The sequence below is a fragment of the Seriola dumerili genome, unplaced genomic scaffold (assembly GCF_002260705.1).
Source record: "Seriola dumerili isolate Sdu_G_001 unplaced genomic scaffold, Sdu_1.0 BDQW01000088.1, whole genome shotgun sequence".
Lineage (NCBI taxonomy): Eukaryota > Metazoa > Chordata > Actinopteri > Carangiformes > Carangidae > Seriola > Seriola dumerili.
The window spans coordinates 14,995,797-15,016,016 of record NW_019174343.1 but is presented as its reverse complement, the minus strand read 5'-3'; the positions used below and the strand labels follow the sequence as shown (position 1 = coordinate 15,016,016).

Sequence of the window (20,220 nt, the reverse complement as noted above, 5' to 3'; positions counted from 1 at the left end):
GGTGATGATGCTGCTACAGCAAATATGTCATCATGCCACAGGGGAATTGGCCTTTCAAGGAATTGTTCAACATTTTTGAAAATACTCTTTTTTTCATGAAGAGAGTTAGGTAAGAAGAGTGATACCACTCTTGCCTCTCTACGCAAAACTAAGTGCAGCCAGCAGCTGGTTAGCTTAGCTTAGCATAGCATAAAAACCTGGAAACATGGGGCAACACCCAGCTAGGCTCTCTGCAAAGGTATCAAAATCAGTCAGCACCTTTAGCGCAACATTAATGACCAAATTATACCTGGATACAAATACCACAACTGTTAACCAACAAACTTGGTTTTGTGTACCAAACTATTTCCTGGACCACATCTTCACTGGTTGCCTGGCAACTGCTCCGAGACAAGAAACACAGTAGTTCATCACATACACCTTTTTACTTATCAATTTTTGTATGGATTGCAAAAACAAGATATGCGGTACTGATTAGTGATCTTAGAGGTACTGGTGGGTGGATTTTGTTATGTTTGAACAGAGCCTGTCAAGCTGTCTCTCACAGCCTTCAGTCTCTGTGTTAAGCTAAGCTAACTAGCTGCTGCCTTCAGCTACATGTTTGCAGTACAGATGTGAGAGTGGTATCAATCTCATCCAACTTTTGGCAGGAGAGCAAATGTGCATATTCTTAAAAGTCAAGGTCAAAGTCAAAATACAAAAAGGAAAAAATCACTGTCTGTCTTTGGCTTGGCTCAAAGACTCCAGACAGATTTGAGCTCCCTCAGTGACAGCTGCCAGCCCTGCTGACATGACTTTGTACTACTTTCTCTGCAGATAGTTGTCGATGACAGAATGGTCATAAGACACTGGAAAGTACAATGCAGACTCCATGTTTAGGCAACAGGGATAATAAATGTTCAGTCGGAGGTGCAGAGTGTTCTGAGGGCTGTATGTTTTTCTCTGTTTGTCCTGTTGAGGGAGAGTGGGCTATTTAAAGCTTTAGGGGAGGTGGAATAGGTGTAACATTGACTTGGCAGTGTAGGCTGCAAACAGTTTGCAAAGTGGGACATAAGAGTGCGTCTCTCTTTTCTTCCAGCCTAACTATCCACATCATTTTTTCTCTCCCTCTCCCCATCTCTGAGCGGTGCTGAGGAACACAAGGCAAGGTGCAAACCCAAAACTGTCGAGCCAATGTCAAGTGGACACAGCTATTTTCCGCTCTCTCCTGTTTCTTAGTCTTTTTATTTAAATCTGTAGCTGTTATGTAATAAAATCTGTCCCTTTCCCTTTGAGGATCTGCTGCCCACACAACACTACTAAACATAAGAAGCCTTGCTGTTGTAAATCACGACATACACATAAACAGTGCATTGCCTTAAAACTGAAAATGGCCAGAAAGTATGTCAGTGTAAGGTTGTCATTTAAGACAGCTCACACAACTCTGATGTCAGAGCATCGTGGGTTAAAAAAAAAAAAGCCATAGATCAGGAAACTCAGCTCAGGAAATATTTTTGGTATCACTTGTTAATGATTCCTGAGGCTGCGCACATATAACAGAGCTGAATGCATCTGACCTTATTGAGTAGGCTGTGTGTGATGATTGATTATTTTCTTCTCTCTGCATTGCTCCTGCCTACGGCAATATGGAAGTAAGCTTGGATTATGACACTGTTGCTGCCCCTCTGTGAAAAAAAAGCCTATCTCTCCACCATCAATCCCACAGCAAGTTTTTTTTTTTTATTAATTAGCTCACAAGGAATCTTTACAAGTGCAACTGAACGTTCCAGTTTTGGTCCCATTTACTCTTCAACTACTAACAACTAGAAACAACAACTATAAGTCAACAATTATATTGATTCTTGCTGCTTTGGTCAAACTAGAAAACTTGGAAGCAGACATATAGTAAAAATATAAACATGATAAAGCTCTGTTTTACATATCACTATAACTGACAGAGTACACTTTGAAGTAATGTGTTCTTGAGATTTCTCTCTTTCAGTGTTGCAGAGACAAAATCAAGCACTCAGCACTGGACTACAGCCAATAAAATGATGTTATTGCAGTGGAAGGACAGAGTGAGAAGGGACAGGTACAGGAAGTGTGGGGCGATAAATACTGTCACTCATAAGGTGCTGTATATGCATATTGTGTCTTAACCAACAGCAGCAAAGGCAAAGAAAACACAACTAATATATTTGAGAAACGCAATAGAAGAAGGGAGAAAACAGAATTGGGGCTAGAAAGGGAGAAGAGAGTGATGAATGATCTGTCCTCTATTTGGGACGAGGTGTCTGCATCTTTTCAGGAGCCCCAGAAAGCAAACTTTCTGCCTGATATTATTCTGGGTCAGGAAGCCTCAGGGGGAGACAAGAAGCAGAGCAGGCCTGGCCTTTCTTTGGCCGAACAGCACACTGGACTGTGTATCACTCAGTCCCTGGTGTCTTCCCGAGCAGCTCACAAGTGTGATCTGAAACACTCACCAGTTTGGTGTTTCATCAGAACAAGCCACACATGGAGTACATGCCAGCAGAGACACAATATACTCATTTAGGGCGTGCTACAAGTGGAGTGCAAACAGTTGTGGCAGCATAGTGGGAAATGTTTCCATTTTTACTGTATGTACTGAGCTCCATCAGCAAGGACACAGTGACAGGAAGTCAATGACAGCCTACTGTACTTTAGTGTTTAGTCCACCTGCCATCTAGAGGACATGCTGAGGATGAGGACAAAACACAGACACAGGCTGCTTCCATCATTACAGCCTCCTTTACTTGATTTTAAAACCATAGTGTTAGAAATAAACTTAATAAATCATCAAGTACAGTACAAAGTCCAGGACACTGATAATGTAGATCAGTGAAATAAGTGATTCATAGTTCAATCCAGGGCAACACATCTGTGCACAGCTGGACATGGAGTCTTTATACAAATATGACTTTACATTATATTTGTTATGGGTATTTAAAACAACAAAGACATTCATGTCCACATTTTCCCAATCGAAAAGTATGTTAAGTAAATTAAGTAAGTAGAGTGGTTGCAGCTTTTGGCCTCTATGATGAAGATACTACACTACTACACTCATATATCTTTTCAGGTTCATTCCTCTTTACATCAGTGCAAAAAAAATCATAGAAACTATTCATTCACTGGCAGGACTGTCTCCAACAATACAGTACATATGGCAAAGCTACAGACACTTCTTTACATATAAAATTACTCATTCTTTGATTCAGCCTGTGCTTCAAAGTATTAGTCATAGAGATTTAATCCAGTGGAAGAACGTATGTTGAGACAAAGGTGTAACTAATTACGTAGCTAAAAACTGAAAATCAAGCCATTCCTGATGCGGGCATTTCTGAGTGAGGTTGAATTTGTCTGTTATATTTTCTGCCTCCCTGAAAACGACAGTAAAATGACTGCGTATGTTATTGAACTGATTTGTTTATGTTGTCCTGAAATATTGGATATATTGAAAAAACAGTTGAAGTCATAGAATATATATTTCTTTTCCAAAAAATCCACAATCTTCCCTTTGATCTGGAGGAAAGACGCTGCTCAGCTGCTAGAAGAAATACAGGTCACATCAATGTGATGTTCCACACTGGCAGGTATCTGGGCCACGGCCTCTCGTGGCTCTCAGCATCACACCTGCTGTAACAGCGGGCAGGGTGACAAAGTAGGTGATCATGTTCCCTCTCAAAGAACAAAATGTCTCCTTTTCTTCAGTCCAGCCAGGGAGGTTACAGCTTGTAGACATAATCATATATTCTTTTTTATTCCCTATCTTCCCTTTTTGGTTTCACAGTTGGTCAGTTTTTTAGGGACACGGGTTTGTAGCAGAAGAAAGGCAGCAGACTTCTATTTTCAGCAGCCTGCCACTGAGGCTGATCCTATAAAACTGTGGCTTCCTCCATGGCATTTGCCCACCTGTGTGAGGAGCAGATTTTAAATTAGGAAAAAGAAACAGCATGAACTGCAGTTGTGCTAAATGAATAATTGCAGTCTGGTTTGCCTAAAAACTACCAATCCCGTGCCTGTCAGCATGACATATACCCTCATTACTAACTGAGCTAATTTTATAACTTGCTCCTGAATATCAAAAATAACTATATTTTGTCCATGAGGGGAAAGTTTAGCCAACTTTTCTGTTTCTGTAAACATTAAGAGACAATGTTGAAACTCCAAATCTGGCGATGCTCATGTTTTCACTTCAGTCTAAACTTGGCTCATAAACTCTTTGGAACCCAGTGAGTAATGTGAAAGTTATAAACTTGACTGTTTTTCTTATTTTTTTTCCAAGACTGCAAACTTAACTCAACTCAGTAGGGACCCTGTGAGTCATTCACACGAGAGAAGAGCAGATCAGCTTATAGTGAGTCTATATTGCAGTAGCACTGTGTTAAATTGTTAAAATGAGCTATTGGGTAGGCATGCTTCTCACCTCTGGGCTGTGTAGTTGTCCTCAGCTTTAAAGGTGTAATACAAAGTGTTTTTGTGGTAAAGCTGGAAGACGCTGGCCTCCTCCTCTCCCTCCTGCTTGTCCGGCAGCTTCACTGTGAAACCCAACAGAGGCAAACTCTCTGACGCCACTTTCTCCTGCAGACAGAAAATTTCATCAGGGAAAAAAGCGGATTATAAGATGTGGTGATGTAACCGTGGGCTTCTCGGCACTTTTAGTTATTTTTAGTCGACTGGCGGCTACAACTAAAACTCCAACTGATGTCTCCTGACAGTGTGAAGTGTGTGAGTGAATGAATATGTGCTGTTCAGGTTAAAGGGGAGTGCATGTTTCCCCTCACCTCTTGAGCTCGGTAGGTGTAAAGCACCTTGTCTTTTAGGAGGAACCACAGTCTCTTCCAGTTCCTCTTGCTCTTCTTGGTACGCTGTAGACTGCCACTAATGGAGCCTTCCTCTGACTCCGTCACCTGCACAACAGTGGCAGTGTTACGTAGAAAATTATGGCATAGCTGTCATTCACATCATCAACAATTCATCAATCTGCACTGTGCAGCAAACGTGGCTCCTCTGCAAAGAGAGGGAGGTGTACCTGATTGAAGGACATGGTGCCTTTGCGATGTCTCCAAATGTTGGGAGGATGAATGTTTTGAAACACAGCAGAGAGCGGACGACTGGAGCGGTTTGGACGAGGGCTACTTTTAGCTGTAAGTGCAGACACATCTCCCCCTGCGCAGACATACAACTTGCTTTATACCACAGGATATGCATGAGTAACAATGGAAACTATACAGTAATATACAACAATATGGATCCACAAATGTGGACAGACATTTTTGTAAGTACAATAAGAGAAAAGTTTTTCTTTATTAATGAACCTGAGCTTCAGTTTTGCTGCTTTTATAAATTACATGTACTGTTTTAGATAAATTAGAGCATAATTGCCCTCACCACGGTGTAACAAATTGAAGTCAGTTACGTATATTTTTGTTTGGGCACCTTTCATACATTTTACATTATCCTCATCCTACATCCAGTGTGGCTGGATCTATATGAAATAACTACATTGTGCTGTGAGCACTGCACTGATGTTTTTGATGTGCACTAAGTAATTATGGCCCACGACTTTCAACTTTTATTTCTACTTTTCCAAATCTACCACTTACTGTGTACTGATCATCCTTCCTGTAAAATAAACTTATGTCACCTCTATCTGATTTCAGTCCATTGTAAGTGGGGCACTCCTCCTGGATTTAACTTCACCTGAGGCTGGCCCTTCTTCTACTGATAACTATTAGTGATGTAGTTAACTAGTGAAGGGTTGTCATATTGCCTATATTGGTTAAAAGAAGAATAGCAACTCATCTGTGGACAGATAAAGCAGACTGACAGTCAAATTGTTTGATGAAAGCAGAGTTTCCCCACCTCTCTTCTTCAGCTCGTTGTAACAGTGATCACACACTTTGGCCATGCGGTCTTTCATGTATTTCAGTGGATATCTGTTCCTGGAGCAGCTCCGACAAACAATCTGTATTTTAAAAAAAATACAGGCAGCAAAGGCAAAATGAAAACATTAAGCACATTCAGCATTCTGGTCAAAGGCACAGTTTGTTGCATCCTGTCTGTCAGATTTTAAAGTATCATAGAGCACTGCGTTTTTTATTTGTGTGTGACTCACTCTCCCGCAGCCATGGCAGTGGTGTCTACGAAGAGTGAGGCTGAAATCTGAGGTGCAGTTCATACACATCATCACTTGTGAGACTGGAACAAGTGTGGGAGCTTTCTCCCCGAGAGACAGATGCAGACGATCTCTAGCCTGGAAAAAAACAAAAAAAACAAAACACAAATGCGCACACAGACACAGACACAGACACAGACACAGACAGACAGACAGACAGACAGACAGACAGACAGACAGACAGACAGACAGACAGACAGACAGACAGACAGACAGACAGACAGACAGTAAGGAGTTATAAGGCCATAAGCTGTAACATCAGTCATATAGTGGTGAGGATAAGCATTACTGTAGAAAATGTTGTTGAGTAATGACATTACGGAACGAAAAAGCAGCGTTGACTCACTTCTCCTGAGCAGCTGTTGAATACTACAGATCCTCTGGAGTGTTCAGTTACAGTGCGGCTTAGAGTGTAAAACCAGTCCTCTCTTTCAATGAAGGAACTGCAAAACGTACAAATAATTCAATACACTCAATACACAGTTTTTACAGTTATTGCAGAAGTCATTAACACCAAATATGCAAAATATCAGCTGCATCAGTGAACACTTTGTTTATGTTTTAGGTTTAAAATGTTTTAACCTTCTGTGATGATGTGGACATTTGTCATGATTGCCATTATTAGTTATTATCCATCATTTAAACACAGTAGAGTGTGACCCACCTCGCAGACAAAGTGATGGAGATGTCTGTTCCTTCGATCTTCAGTGCATTTTGGACATTTTCTGTGATGGGTTTACTGACCTGGGTATCAGTTGAATATCACATAACAAAAATGAGAAAGACAAAAAGAAGAGGGGGGGGGGTTCTTCCTGTGAAATTAAATCTTTAAAAAGGCAACAACAGCTATGTATTATATTATTACATTATATTACAGTCTCTACACCTGATTCTTACTGTGTGAATGAAGTTTCACTTATTAACAAACATTGCGGTGTGTAAGATTACAATGTCTTTTACTACAATGTAGGATCTAAAATAAGGACAAGTTAAGAAATGTGTCTCTACTTCTGAAAATTGACAGTTACGCTGGGGCAGAAAACAAACTACTTCTCTGTAGTGTACAGCTATAGAGGACTTCTGTGGTCATCTGAGAGCAAAAACTGTAACATAATAAAGTCATGCAATCACATATTGCATACATGTAGGTGCATCAAACATAGCTAATCTAGAAATTATTATTTTGATCACACAGTAAGAATAAGGTACACTGGCTATAAAATCAATATCAAGTGTTGACTGACTCCTCTTTTTACTCGTTTATTACACAGTAAGAATAAGGCTGTTGGCACCATTTCTCCCAAATGTCAGCTTTGCTGCCCAGGAATGTTTCCTGTAGGTATCCAATATCGACAAAATGATAAAATACGGGCTGTAGTTTAATATGTTACCAATACTTTTATGACTGTAGTTTGCTTAAGAGTTGGGAAAAGCTTTACATCTCATTAATTCTGAGGAGGAAACCACAGTTAGAAATCAAAGAGATTACGACATGAGGTGACTTCATGAAAGACTCTGACCTTCAATCCAGTGAGTGGCAGAGTGTTCTTCAGTCTGTATTTCCCGTCCTGCTGAGGGTAGGTGTAGAGCAACACATCGTTCATCTGACAACAGAGATAACATTCATAATTCACAGTATGTCTGAGGAACATAGAAGTTATCTGTAAATGCAGACATGTGGATATATTTTAAGGATGAAATAAGTCAGCTGCTCAGACTTCCTCTTTCATGCATGTGCAGTGATCCTCCAGTAGGTGGCACCCTAAGCTCATACATAAGTGAGAGGTATGTAGTTTGCCTCTTATTTTCAATAGGGTGGTGATGTATAGTTACAAGTACACAGTAAACATAATGACAACATACTGTATTTCTACCAGCTCACACACAAGCAAACACACTTAATCTCCTCCTGAAGGAAACGAATTCCCTACCACCACCTCCACCGCAGGTCACTCCACACAGCACAGATCTCTATTGGTTGACTTTAATCAAACAAAACTTTAATTTCATCATTTAAAATGTGTTTATTGTTACATCACTTGGACGTTTGAGCTTCACTTTGCAAGCAGGAGGCAGCTTGTTTTCAGTGGTTGCACTTTTTTATTATTCCAAGCAGAGTATTTGTAAATGTCTTAAAACGTGTCGGAAGGGATCCATGTAGTTAAAATTCTTACCTTTATTTTTTTATATGATCACACATGAACTAGGTACTTCAGTAAAATAGATATCACATTGAATCATTAACCTCTGAATTATTTTTCCTATGGATCATTTCACTCACTGTCCCTGTGTGGTTTAGTACCTTCTTTAGGAGCATGCCAGCTCCTGTAGACTTGTTTTACTGTGCTCTTTCCTGCATTAATAACAGCTAGAAACACATGATCAGCCTCTGGATGGATAAACTGGCAGCATAAAAGTTATGCAGCGATGATTACCAACATTCCTCCAGAAGAGACATTTACGAGCTTTGTTAGCGTCGAGCCCAGATCACAAATTTAAAAAATGCCACAGGAGGGAGAAGCGGAGCACTTTGATGATGCTCCATGGATAATTTGCAAAGGCGTTTAATTTTCTAATGTCTCTTGATTACAATATTTTGGAGCCCTCTCTATGTTCTGATTTTACCAACTGAATGTTTAGTACAGTTTGTTGGTTTCACTCTTTTTGAACTGTCTCTTTCATGAAACAGATGACGTAATGTTGATCTGGCTGTGACAGGTGGTGAAGAATGACCTGAATTATTACTTAGTTTAGTCTTTCAACTTTACTTCTCCTACTTCTATATCTGTCTGCCTCCTGTTTACTTTCACATTATCTCAGTGAACTGAAAGAACTGTATATATTAAAAGGTGCTGAAGACACATATTAATATTAGCAGACTAATATTAGCTGACAGAATTAAAGTTGTAAAAGTTCACAGGTGTACGTGGAGCTAGTGTTGACCTTCCCTGTGCTGTCAGTAAAGAACTGGCTCAGGAAGTCAGCATTCAGAAACATCCTGCCAGGAAACCCCGCTCTTAATAGCTCAGTCTGGACATAGAAACATAAAAAAATAGCCTATTAGGTATCTATTAACTCATATACTACATACAGGAAACAGCATTTACCAAAAACAGATGCCTGGGCTGTCGACTCTTCCTGCTGACCTTCATCAAAGTGCCCTCCTTAACAAAAACCTGATTAAATAAAAAAGAACATATACACAGGATTAAAACAAACTGAACATTTCACACGTTTTCTGATAATGACACATGCAGGACGTCTGCAATAACTAATGTTGTTTCAGTCCAGGCCGTCTGGGGATTCCCAGCTGAATGACTGTGTAAAGGGCAACACAGGGGTGGTGCAGGGCAGACAGGGTGGGCTGGCAAGCTTCAGACAGAAACAATGCTGTTATCAGAGTCATACCCTGCCAGGCTGCAGCAGGTCTCGCTGGCCGTGAACACTGTACTCTATGTTGACCAGACGCAACAAGTTCTCCTGAGACAAAAAGAGAGAAAAGAACAGAGAGACAGGGAGGGAAAATGAGATGCCAAAATAAGAGAAATGATGAAAGAGCATTAGCGGACATGTTCCCGTAAACCCAAACTATTTCCTTCTGCTTGGCTATTTTCATGACGCCCTTTGTTTTTAGATGTAGTTATCACCTAGATCAAGCAGGCATGTCAAGTATTGTTCTCTTTAGAATAAGGTAGACAATTCAGAAATGTCATCACTTGACATATAACTATGACAACCGTATAAGTAACGACCAAAAAACTAAGAAAAAAAGTCAGGAGATCACCAGCATCATTGGGATTCATCCTCTGAGGGTCGTGAATGTCTGCACCAAATTTCATGGTGAATTCAATTTTCATGCATCAAAAACTTTATAACTCACATCTGATATCATTACCAAACATTTCTGTTTCAAAAAGTGATGCTTTTATTTTTTTGCTTGTGAAAATGGGTGTAAAGTGGACACTACTTTTGTTTGAAGGGGCCACAAGCCAGAAAGGCTCAGGATGCCTTAGTAGTGTGAAACATGGTGAAGTCAAACTGGAAAAAAGCATATCTTTATAGATGGCTTCACTGCTTCTTGTACCAGAGCTTGGTCTCCTGAAAGCAGAATCAGCCTTAAGTAAAAACTATGATTTATATCCTAACATAGGAAATATGAAAAAAGTTTTAGTAATATCATTTTTGATAGTTTGTTGGGGTGAAACGCTCTCATATTTCTTCCTCTGTGTACAAATCTATGCTGTGACGCTACATTTACCCAGGAAGCAGGTCACTTTCCTTCTTGAATAATCTATTTAGGACTTTTGGTGGATGATTGGGTGAGGAAGATCTTAAAGTTATTAGGGTGCCAGTTTTTTATCATAAATCTACAGATTCCGACTCTTTTCCAAACCAGAGACTTTGGACACACAGTACAAGAGAAGATGTGTAATTCTGGATGCACTTGTTTGTTTCCTGGGTTCAAGAGTTATATACATACATACAACATATACTTACACATGGCACTTACCCCATGTTTTAAACTGTCATTTACTTGGTCTGCAATGTCAGACACTATCGCCACAGCAGCTGAACCAGACAAACACAGACAGGGGGATCAGGAAAAATGTGGCATGTTAACAAGTGAACAGTGAATATTCATATTTGATGAAATGTTTCTTTATTCCTTGTGTCCGAGTAGAAAGCCACCTAAGATAAAAGTCAAAATGAGTCATGAGTCTGGACGTGACTACACATCTGCTATGGGATGGCCCTCTTATCGAAGATACAGTAAAAGATAGTGTTGCTGCAACTTGCCTTCTCATGAATTACACATTACAGTCTTCACATAGGAGAGGGCTGAAATAGCTTCCTGGTAGGTTACCACCACACACAAAGAAATCTAAATTGGCTCTCTCGTGGCCATCTCTCCATGCCAAATGAGCACAAATAAATTCCCTGTAAACGCACAGCGACAAACAGAGGCCAGTAAGGCTCTCCTGTGAGTAACAGAGAGCAGAGTGAGCAGCCTCTGTCCACACTGAGTCTGCTGTTTGTTTACGGTACCTTGGGTGTCTTCATATTCCTTGGAATCGGGGGAGAGGTTGTTCAGGTAATCTATAGGAGGAATGAAATTAATTAATTCCCCGTAAGAGTCAAGAATGAAACCACTGTAAGTGAAATATATTTGTATTGAGAATAGACCGTATTTAACTAAATCTTGTCCTTTATACTTGACTCACCAGTGAGGAGCATGCGGTACTGAGCAACACGCACAATGACCTGCAGGAGCTGATGCTTCAGAGAAACCTTCTCCCCAGCTGGACTCTGCTGCTGAGACAAATAACACAAACATTTTCTTTGCATCGTTGCTGTTCATTAGGATCACATTTACTGAAGAAATGCACATGAATTATGGCCAATCCACATGTCAGATTAATGAAAACAGTCACTGGGTTTTCACTGAGTGTGTAAAAAACTTTGACAAAGAAAATGAAAGTTGTGATGAGAAGCAAATTATACAACAACATTGGACCTTTGAGCACAACCACCAGTCATATTAATATTTTAAGTGTGACCAAGGGCCAATAACACAGACTGCTGGCCAGCACAGTACCTTGCACAATGTGTGTGTACGTGTGTGGTTTTGTAGTACTATTATTTGTTGTGGGGACATGAATCTGTTTACACAGTCACATTGCCACCTGCTGGTGGCGCTAGATGTGAATATGAGGGTTTTCACTTAAGTGATTACAGTTCATCCTGAGGGGGATGTGAATGTCTGTACCACACTATGATAATCCACTCAGTACTTCTCAAGACATTTCGCTCTAAACCACATCTGTCAACCTGATGTTGGCGACAGAGGAAAAGTCTAGAGATAACCAGAGTCACTTGGATTCATCCTCTGGGGATGATGAATTTCATGGCAATCTATCCAATAGTTTTCAGTTTGCACCGAAGTGATGGACCAACCAGCTGACTGACCTCCATGCTGCTAGCCTGGCTAAAAACTCTAAATGTAATGATGCAGCTGCACTGACATTAATAGAGAGAGGACCCAGGGGAAGCTAAGGACTTTGAAACACTGGTGCTTTTAAATCAGACAGAGAAATCTGCCAAGCTCTGCAATGATTTTCTGCCAACTCCTCTCTTCAGAGGTCTATAAAATGGAGGGAAAATACTGGAAACGCCTTTGTCCATAAATGAGATGCACGTACAGTATATAGTGCCACTGGATTTCCTTCTGCAATCCAGCTTGATTATTACAAAAGGGTGTAATAGTCTGCTCCACAATCTTGCCACTGATCTCTGCCAGGCTCTGCACTTAGCAGCTGGCTCGACAATGCTTTTGTAAATAATACTGAGTAATGAACAAATGCTGCAAACTCCCTGTTTTTTACACTTTTAAGCATATCGTATAATCATATCCTATTTTTTATAAGTTTTATACTTAAGATCTGTCAACTTAATATCCTCTGTAACAATGTCTCTGGCTGACTGGTTTGAAAGTTCTGTTCATTTAATTGAGGCCAATTACAACTCCCCACTAAAGTGCTCAAAAAGCTGTTGGGAAAGGCCAACATGTCAAACATATTTGTTCTGACCTATGACACATAAAATTTATATTTTTTGTGTCATGACTGTTTCTCTCAGCAGCCAAGAACACATTGTAGTTGTTCCTTTACTTACTTTCCTTCACTTAGCTGTCTGCCTTTACGCCCCCCCCCCACCCAACGCTGCGCCACCCTCTTCACCGCACACCACCACAAGCTCTCACCCCTCCAGCGCCAACTCCATTGCTCGCATACGACTCCATCCTACCAATAAATCTTCTTACCCGGTCGGAGACCTACGTACATCACACACTTGTGTCAACAGGGTATCCGGCAACATGTTTTGCCATCTAGTGCCCCTTCTGGGGCTCACTTCGCAAGCAAATGTCTATGCACGTAATGCCTACACACACTGGGGGAACTCTGGTAAACAGATAATAGACTTAATGTGCAGAGATAAGAAAGGACTCTTTGAAGCAAATGTATACATACCAGAGACAATATATGAGGGTTGCCACTTACTGCTTCTCGTTCCATAAAGTTTCCCGCTTGTTTTATTTCTAATTTCGAAAACACCAGCCGCAGTTTTCTTGTTTGTTCATTACCTCGCAACTTACGTTTTTTCTATTTAAACTACCAATGTTTCCTCTTTTAATTATGTGGCACACCACAATTCCCAGTTATTCGGTTTTTATTTTTTCATTGGATACTATGTGTACTAGCACGCCTATTCTTCCTATTGGACCAAAAGAACCAAACCTAATGCAATGGCAAGAAGTGGTTTTCTTCTTTTCATGGCAGCTTTGATTCCAAAATAGGAATTTTCTTATAATAACTAAAATTATAAACCGTACCAACGGCTGGGCTACGAGGGAGAGGGAAGCAGGAGCGAGCGACAGTATCCGAACAGCATACAGGGCGCCTGGCACATTTCAAGAACTATGTGATTGTGGTGAGCCCAAACACAACTTCCTCCTGTTACCACAACACTGGGTATTTTGTTTCTTAGACTGTCACAAGCTATTAAACATCATTCTGAGGGACAATTTCATTCTCGTAAGGTGGTTCATATTGTAGTATACAGAAGGTGTTTGAAATGTCTTCGTAATTTGTTCATGACGCAATAGGAGAACAGCGCCGTATGGCCCTGACCTCAACTGGTGAACAATTGCTGCAAAGGCACGGCTGAGGTCCGGCCAGCTGTCCTCCAGCAGGCTCATACTCACCGGCTCCATAAGCGTTGGTCCATCGTGTACGTGTGTAAAACCAAGAACTCTCTGCTTTATTCTGGACAGGAAGAGATGTCTGCAATCCTCTGGCTCCTCCCTGAGTGAAGGAAACAGACGTGAGAGGATGAAGAGAAGTGGCATGCACCGGTGTGGTGTTCGGGACCCAGCTTATATTTTAAGAGCCTTTCTTCAGCTGCGATCATATCTGTGGTGCACTCTGTGGAGGCCATGGAAGAACTAAGGGAGGAGTTCGGGGAAGAGCTCCTTTCAGTTATCAGCATATGTTGTGATGGGTGTGTGCCAGTATTCCCTTCTTGCTCTCCAAATTCTGTGTATAGCTGTCCACGCAGTAGCGGATTCAAGATTCTCCAGCCTCACAGTGATGGACTCGGCGTGTGCAGAAGTGTAAAGACGTGCAGGCAAGACTCGTTGGAGAAATCTCTTTCGAAGCTCTCTTCTTTCCAGACACAATGGTTCCCCCTCTCGTCGTCCGCGACCGGCTGCCCCGCAGCTTATCCGGCTTCCCGCCGAAAGTCCTGGCGACAACGTGGGGCGGAAAGGCATTCTTTTTTATTGTTATATATTTAAAATCTGACTAAACTTAACACTCTTATCAGCAAAAGTCTGGCATTTTTCTTCAAACCTCCCTCTGCACGCATACAAGCTAGATAATATCTGACAGCAGGGAGTACATGACTATTACATCAAGGAATCTAATCATCTTTCGAGGCTGACCGCGAGCTGGGCAGAAGGTCTAGTGACAGAGGAGTAAACTCTAAATAGGGACAGTGAAGGAGCAGCATGTGTTCCTCCCTTAGGCCAATGGCAAGGTGCCCTTGAAGGCAAGGCACACAAAGCCCACTGCTCAGGGCCAACATGATGTGTTTGTACTTCTTGGCAGCTTTTAGACACGTGACTGTTGTATACATGCGCAGTCATGCTCACTGTACAACGCAACATATAACTAGCATTTAATAAAAAGCTAGTTCATAGAATTACAGGATTGGAATAAAAGTAAATCACTAGTTATGCCGTCCTGCTAAACATGGAAGTCAGAAAGATGAATTCAAGAGATATAAAATGTAAACCTGAGCAGAGAAACATGACTGCCTTTCTTTCCACAACGTTACTCTCTGCAACTTGCCCAATGTTTGCAGGAAGTTCGGGGCTGTTAACATGGCCTGACCGGTAGGGTTTAGAAGGGTAGAATACATAATACTTCATTCGCCATAGATGAATATCTGAAACACATACATTTGCATTAAGTAAATTTTAATTAGACCACACTTCACTTCCTGGAAGAAAGCTTAGAGAGCTGTCACATACCTGTGGACAGAGAACTAGACAACTTCAATTTTTAATTTAAAGGACCTGAATTTGTTTTGATAGATAAGAGATTGGTGGGATAGAGAGGAAATTAGTTTACATGTTACTAAAATATACAATTCGTAATCTGTAATTCCCCAGTTTCTTTTGCGATGTAAAAGGCTATGGATCGAGTTCCGCCAGGTCTGTATACATCTATTATTTTATTTGTAATAAAGCCAGGGTTAGAGAAAGTGCCTAAAAGCATTTTGGCAGCTGGATTCAAGCAAATATCGGCTGGCTCTCCTCTCCACATCCGTTCTCTCTAAGAGTCGTGCAATCAAATTCTATATATATGAGAAGACAGACCTTGTAGTAGCCCATTTTAATCCTCCATTACCCTACATTATAAAATCCTGGACTTGTGAGAGGGCAAATTTTAGGCGTTGCCCAAGGTGAAACATGTGTATAGTGTTCTGTTCTTCAAAATATGTCCGCAGATTTTCTATCTAGCATTCGGAAAAGAGTGATAGCCTTCCGCTTTTCAATAATAATTGTACAAAACATTTTACAGAATAGTGGGTACATGAAAACAAGTAGAAAATATGGACAAAGGCTAAGACATTTTTAAATTCTTAATTAGCTCAGTGATAAAAGGTACATGATAAATTTATATTTAAATTGTACCAATTTTAACTTAAACCTGTCTGTTCATAAAAACATTTGACTGGTACTGGCAACGAGCCGATCTGTCGCTCTTCCAGTGACGTACTGCCCGCTGGTCTTGCCACACTTACTCGCTTGTATTTTGTCCCCTGTAATTCACCCTTGTTAACCACTGAACCAGTCTGTGGACCTGGACAGCCACCGAGCCACATTGTAGGCTTCTGTGTAGGCACTGAGGGGAGGGAAAGGGTGGATCAGATCAGTAAAAAATAGGGTAACACAGTAACAAATGTAGACACCCAATATAAATGATATTGCACCGTGACGCTTCGTATATATTCACACTTTTCAGCCAGTAATACAGGTAAGTAAAAATCAATAATTAATAATTGCTGAAGGTCAATGCGACAAAACACGGTTCATAAGCTGCCTTGATGGCTTATTATTTCAGAAAAATTGGTTATGTGGGAAGAGTAATTTTATCTTTCGGAAAAATTTAACCACAGTTTTTCCAGAGAAAAACCTAAAAACTTCAAATACACTGCGATACAAATACGGTCCGTCGCAGTGGTTTCTCCAAAACCTTTTTTATCTTGTGACGGCCCTCAGGTATATCTTGGGACCACTTGGGGGGGGTCTTGAACTCCATGTTGTAGCATTTTTCAATTTTTAACAAAGTTGACTCACTTATTCTATATATGTTGAACGGCCTTCATTCATGTGAAAATAATCAGATGAAATTCATTTTAACCCAACTCAGGCCAAATCTTTAGTGGTCCATTATGGTCCTCTACTTGAAGATATCACTATATCATAAAACATACTGTATTCAGTGTTAGAAGCAAGTGTGAAATAGATAAAACATTGTAGGGTCTACAGAAACCAATAAACTGAATCCCTGATGGGCCTGCGGTGACACTGTACGCCATACAGCTATGGACGGCATGTCGGTTATTTTTGCATAAAATGGACGCCCGCTAAGATAACGCCGCAAGATTCTCTTCTGCAGGGAGGCCCAAATGAATATGCAAATGGACTGCAAGCTCTCAGTGGGGGGTGTAAGCTATGCAAATCACAAAACAGGTATTATAGTTACAGTGTGGATGCATTGTATGTATGCGCTAATGTGACCAATTATCCTTCCAAATGTTCCTAAACCATGTTTCCACCACCCATTTTAAACCAGCCGTTTTCTCTTTTCCTTCCCTCTGTAATTCCAGTCCCCCCACCACCCGGATTTTAACCCTCCAGTCTTCCTATGACGTTGTCATTCATGTAATTAACGTACCATCATGGAAGCACAAGATCGTGTAGCAGTTTCAGATCTCTGCATCGCACACCTAAAAGTGCGTAGTTCAAAGAGTGGACAATAGATATTGCTGCTATAAAAATGCTCCCCAGGCAAGGATTAGTTGCATTGTCATATTAGCGGTGATTCGGTAGTTGAGAAATATGCGCCAGGAGTGGTTTGCTGAACTCTCGGTTCCCCACAAACGTACTGCACAGTTTCTATATTAGGCTTTTATATCACTTAGTAAACCATCTCTGTCACATCTCGACAGTCCTGGCATGGTTGTACTTGAGCGCTCACTGGTCGCGCTGGAAAAAAAGAACTGTCTGGTAGGTTGGTAGTTAAATTAATTACAGATAGGGATTATTTGGTATACAGAAATAAATTATTCCTAATGGCTGAATTATATCTTTACTGCCAGGTCTGCGGTTTAACACAGGCTCAACACATTTAAGCGTACTTACCTTTTGGGTGGTAGCCTTTATTTGTTCCACTGATGGTGTGGCAGTGGATGGAGGGCACCTAAAACGTAATCTATGCCAACCAGATAATAAGGCTCGTCCAGATTGCCTATAACGCTTGCTAATATTTAACCTCCTTTCGGGCTTATTGGCAAAAAAACTAAAAAATCCTCAACCATCCGCACTACTGTCCATGCGGATATTGCTCTGCTGTGGTTCAGTCAACTGTATTCACCGGGAGCAGACAATCATAATCGCTCCATACACTTTTTCACTGGTATTATCGGGTAAGAAAGCTTGGGCTCTCACAATAGGGCAATTTAACCTTGGCAACTGTGTATTTTGTGAAATAGACAAGCAAATGACATAAAATTACAAAAACTCTTAGTACGACCCAAAATGTGCATTAAAGAAGAGAGAGGGGTAGAAGTCTTTTAAAGATATCACAATTCAGATTATTTTGACTCTGACTTAAGACGCTCATGTTAAATGATACAGTCTGAAGTCTCCCAACAAAATACAATATGATAAAAAAAATGGCATCCATACTAAGATAAGGCAGACATAAAACATTCTTCAAGAAGGAACCTAATTGGCATGTAACATTTTTAGGGTCACTAAAAATGATATTTTTTAGGGGGGGAAGTAATAATGTCGTGTCATGGGGGCAGCAGGAAGGCAGTGAACTCACAGGTCCATACACACTATGTAAATATGGATAATACCTGAACTCTTTGCTGACACCACTCGCTAACATCAGCATGAAAGTAGCATAAACCAACGATTACAAAGCTATCCATAAAAACCACAAATGTCAAAACTTATGTTAAATCAAGTCTTACCAGCAGAGTTATGCTCATTGTGACGACAGTAAGTCTACCACAAGCAGACACGTATCACATCTGTGTGATAATAATCACTGAATTAATCACTTTATAACTTGTATAGCTAGACTGACGAAAATCACAATCTTTTCCAGCTTCACGTGAATGAAACGGCATGAGAATTGAATTGATGTGTCCGAAAAAACAAAAAGCAAAAAAACGCAGTTGTAAAACTCACTACTTGGTGATCAAGATAGATCAAAAGGGAACTTAGGTCATCCAACGCACCTTTTGGTTATGGACTAGAACCGCAGCAGGCCTGGAGGGCACCTAAGCAGAGTGGATTTTAGACGCTAGGAATGAAGATTGTGTACTTACTTGTAATCTGTTAATGTGCTTATGTCTATGTTAGCGCTTTGACAAATGTTTTGTTTCACCACATTTTATTATCCATCTCAACAAATATTAGTATCTGAAAGTGGATATTAAAAGTCTACACATGCCCTGTTAAATTTAGCAAGTTTTTGTGAATGTAAAAAAAATGAAACCGGATAAATAATTTCAGACTTTTTCCTAACCTTAAATGTGTTAAAATGTTTTAGCCATTTGCAATAAAACCGGATGTATAAGTGTGCACACAATTAAAACTAATACAGTTGAAGCACCTTTTGATTTCATATATTTCATATTTGAGTAGGAGTCGACACCTTGACAACATCTTGACCTTGTTTTATATTTGCCCACTCTTGCTTTGCAATATAAAAAAAAAACACACAAAAAAAAAAACTTTCAGATTTTGTCCAAACTGTTAGGGATGCTCCTGTGGGCAACGGCGCCTCCTCAGGTCACCCCACAGAACTTTCATTTGGAGTCAGGCCTGGGCTCTGGCTCAGCCATTAGAAAGCCATTCCTTTGATATTCGGGATGCATGCTTTGGGTTTCGCTGTCATGCTCAAAGGTAAAATTCCTCTTTGTCTTCAGCTTTGTGGCAGATCCTGAAGGTTTCACGCTGCTTTCACTACGGGTATGATGTTCTTTTGGGTGATGTGCTGTGTTGGTTCCTTGTGCAAAACAGAACCTTTTGAAATTATGACAAGAAGGGTCCAACCTTTGGTCTCATCAGACCATCCAACACCAACGTTTTTCCAGCGATGTTTTTGGGGAGACTGGATATATTTTTTTTCTTTTTTACAAGAATTCACCAGGCCTTGGATGCTTGATCTTTTTTTTCCAGTGCAAAAGGTCTATCTCGTGTTGGCTACAGGAGCCTGGGCCCCAGAGCGCCAGACATATGAAGAATAGGGGAGATTGTTGTCACGTGTAGGGAAGGCTTACCTAAGTACTTGCCCAGAAATTTCTGCAGCTCCTTTAATCGTTGCCGTAGGCCTTTTGGGCAGCCTGCCTGACCAGTCTTTCTGCCTTGTCTTTTGATTCTATTTTGGAAAAGGGCAACGGTCCTGTTTCTTGGGTAATGTCGACGTGGTTGTGCGCATTAGTTTTTCCTCTCTCACTTGTTTGATGATTGTTCTCCACTGTGTTCCAATGAATATTCTCACTAATAGCCTCAGAAATCCTTTTTGTTCCCACTTTCGCCTGATTGATTCCTTTCAACAATGAACTGGCGTTTTGTGGCACCACGGCTTTTGCAGGAGGAAGATGTCAGGAAGATCCAGCAGGAAGACTTTATTGAGGGTTAATCCATCACCTTTAAATTGATGGCAGGTGTATGC

The 20,220-nt window shown here is 40.7% G+C and overlaps 1 protein-coding gene across 1 annotated transcript in view; it reads right to left on the bottom strand.

Moving 5' to 3' along the window:
- Positions 1-1,710: 1,710 nt before the first annotated feature.
- The window catches only part of LOC111221626 (FYVE, RhoGEF and PH domain-containing protein 5-like), a 28,439-nt gene continuing 9,929 nt past the window's right edge, over positions 1,711-20,220 (bottom strand). The window contains exons 8-21 of the mRNA XM_022745079.1: positions 11,401-11,491; positions 11,225-11,275; positions 10,689-10,747; positions 9,587-9,658; positions 9,286-9,354; positions 7,699-7,782; positions 6,843-6,922; positions 6,525-6,621; positions 6,119-6,256; positions 5,866-5,968; positions 5,033-5,169; positions 4,785-4,910; positions 4,427-4,581; positions 1,711-3,912 (exon numbers count right to left, since the gene is read on the bottom strand). Of these exons, the coding sequence (XP_022600800.1) occupies positions 3,876-3,912; positions 4,427-4,581; positions 4,785-4,910; positions 5,033-5,169; positions 5,866-5,968; positions 6,119-6,256; positions 6,525-6,621; positions 6,843-6,922; positions 7,699-7,782; positions 9,286-9,354; positions 9,587-9,658; positions 10,689-10,747; positions 11,225-11,275; positions 11,401-11,491 (1,299 nt within the window). The 3' untranslated portion in view covers positions 1,711-3,875. The remainder of the gene's footprint in view (positions 3,913-4,426; positions 4,582-4,784; positions 4,911-5,032; positions 5,170-5,865; positions 5,969-6,118; positions 6,257-6,524; positions 6,622-6,842; positions 6,923-7,698; positions 7,783-9,285; positions 9,355-9,586; positions 9,659-10,688; positions 10,748-11,224; positions 11,276-11,400; positions 11,492-20,220) is intronic.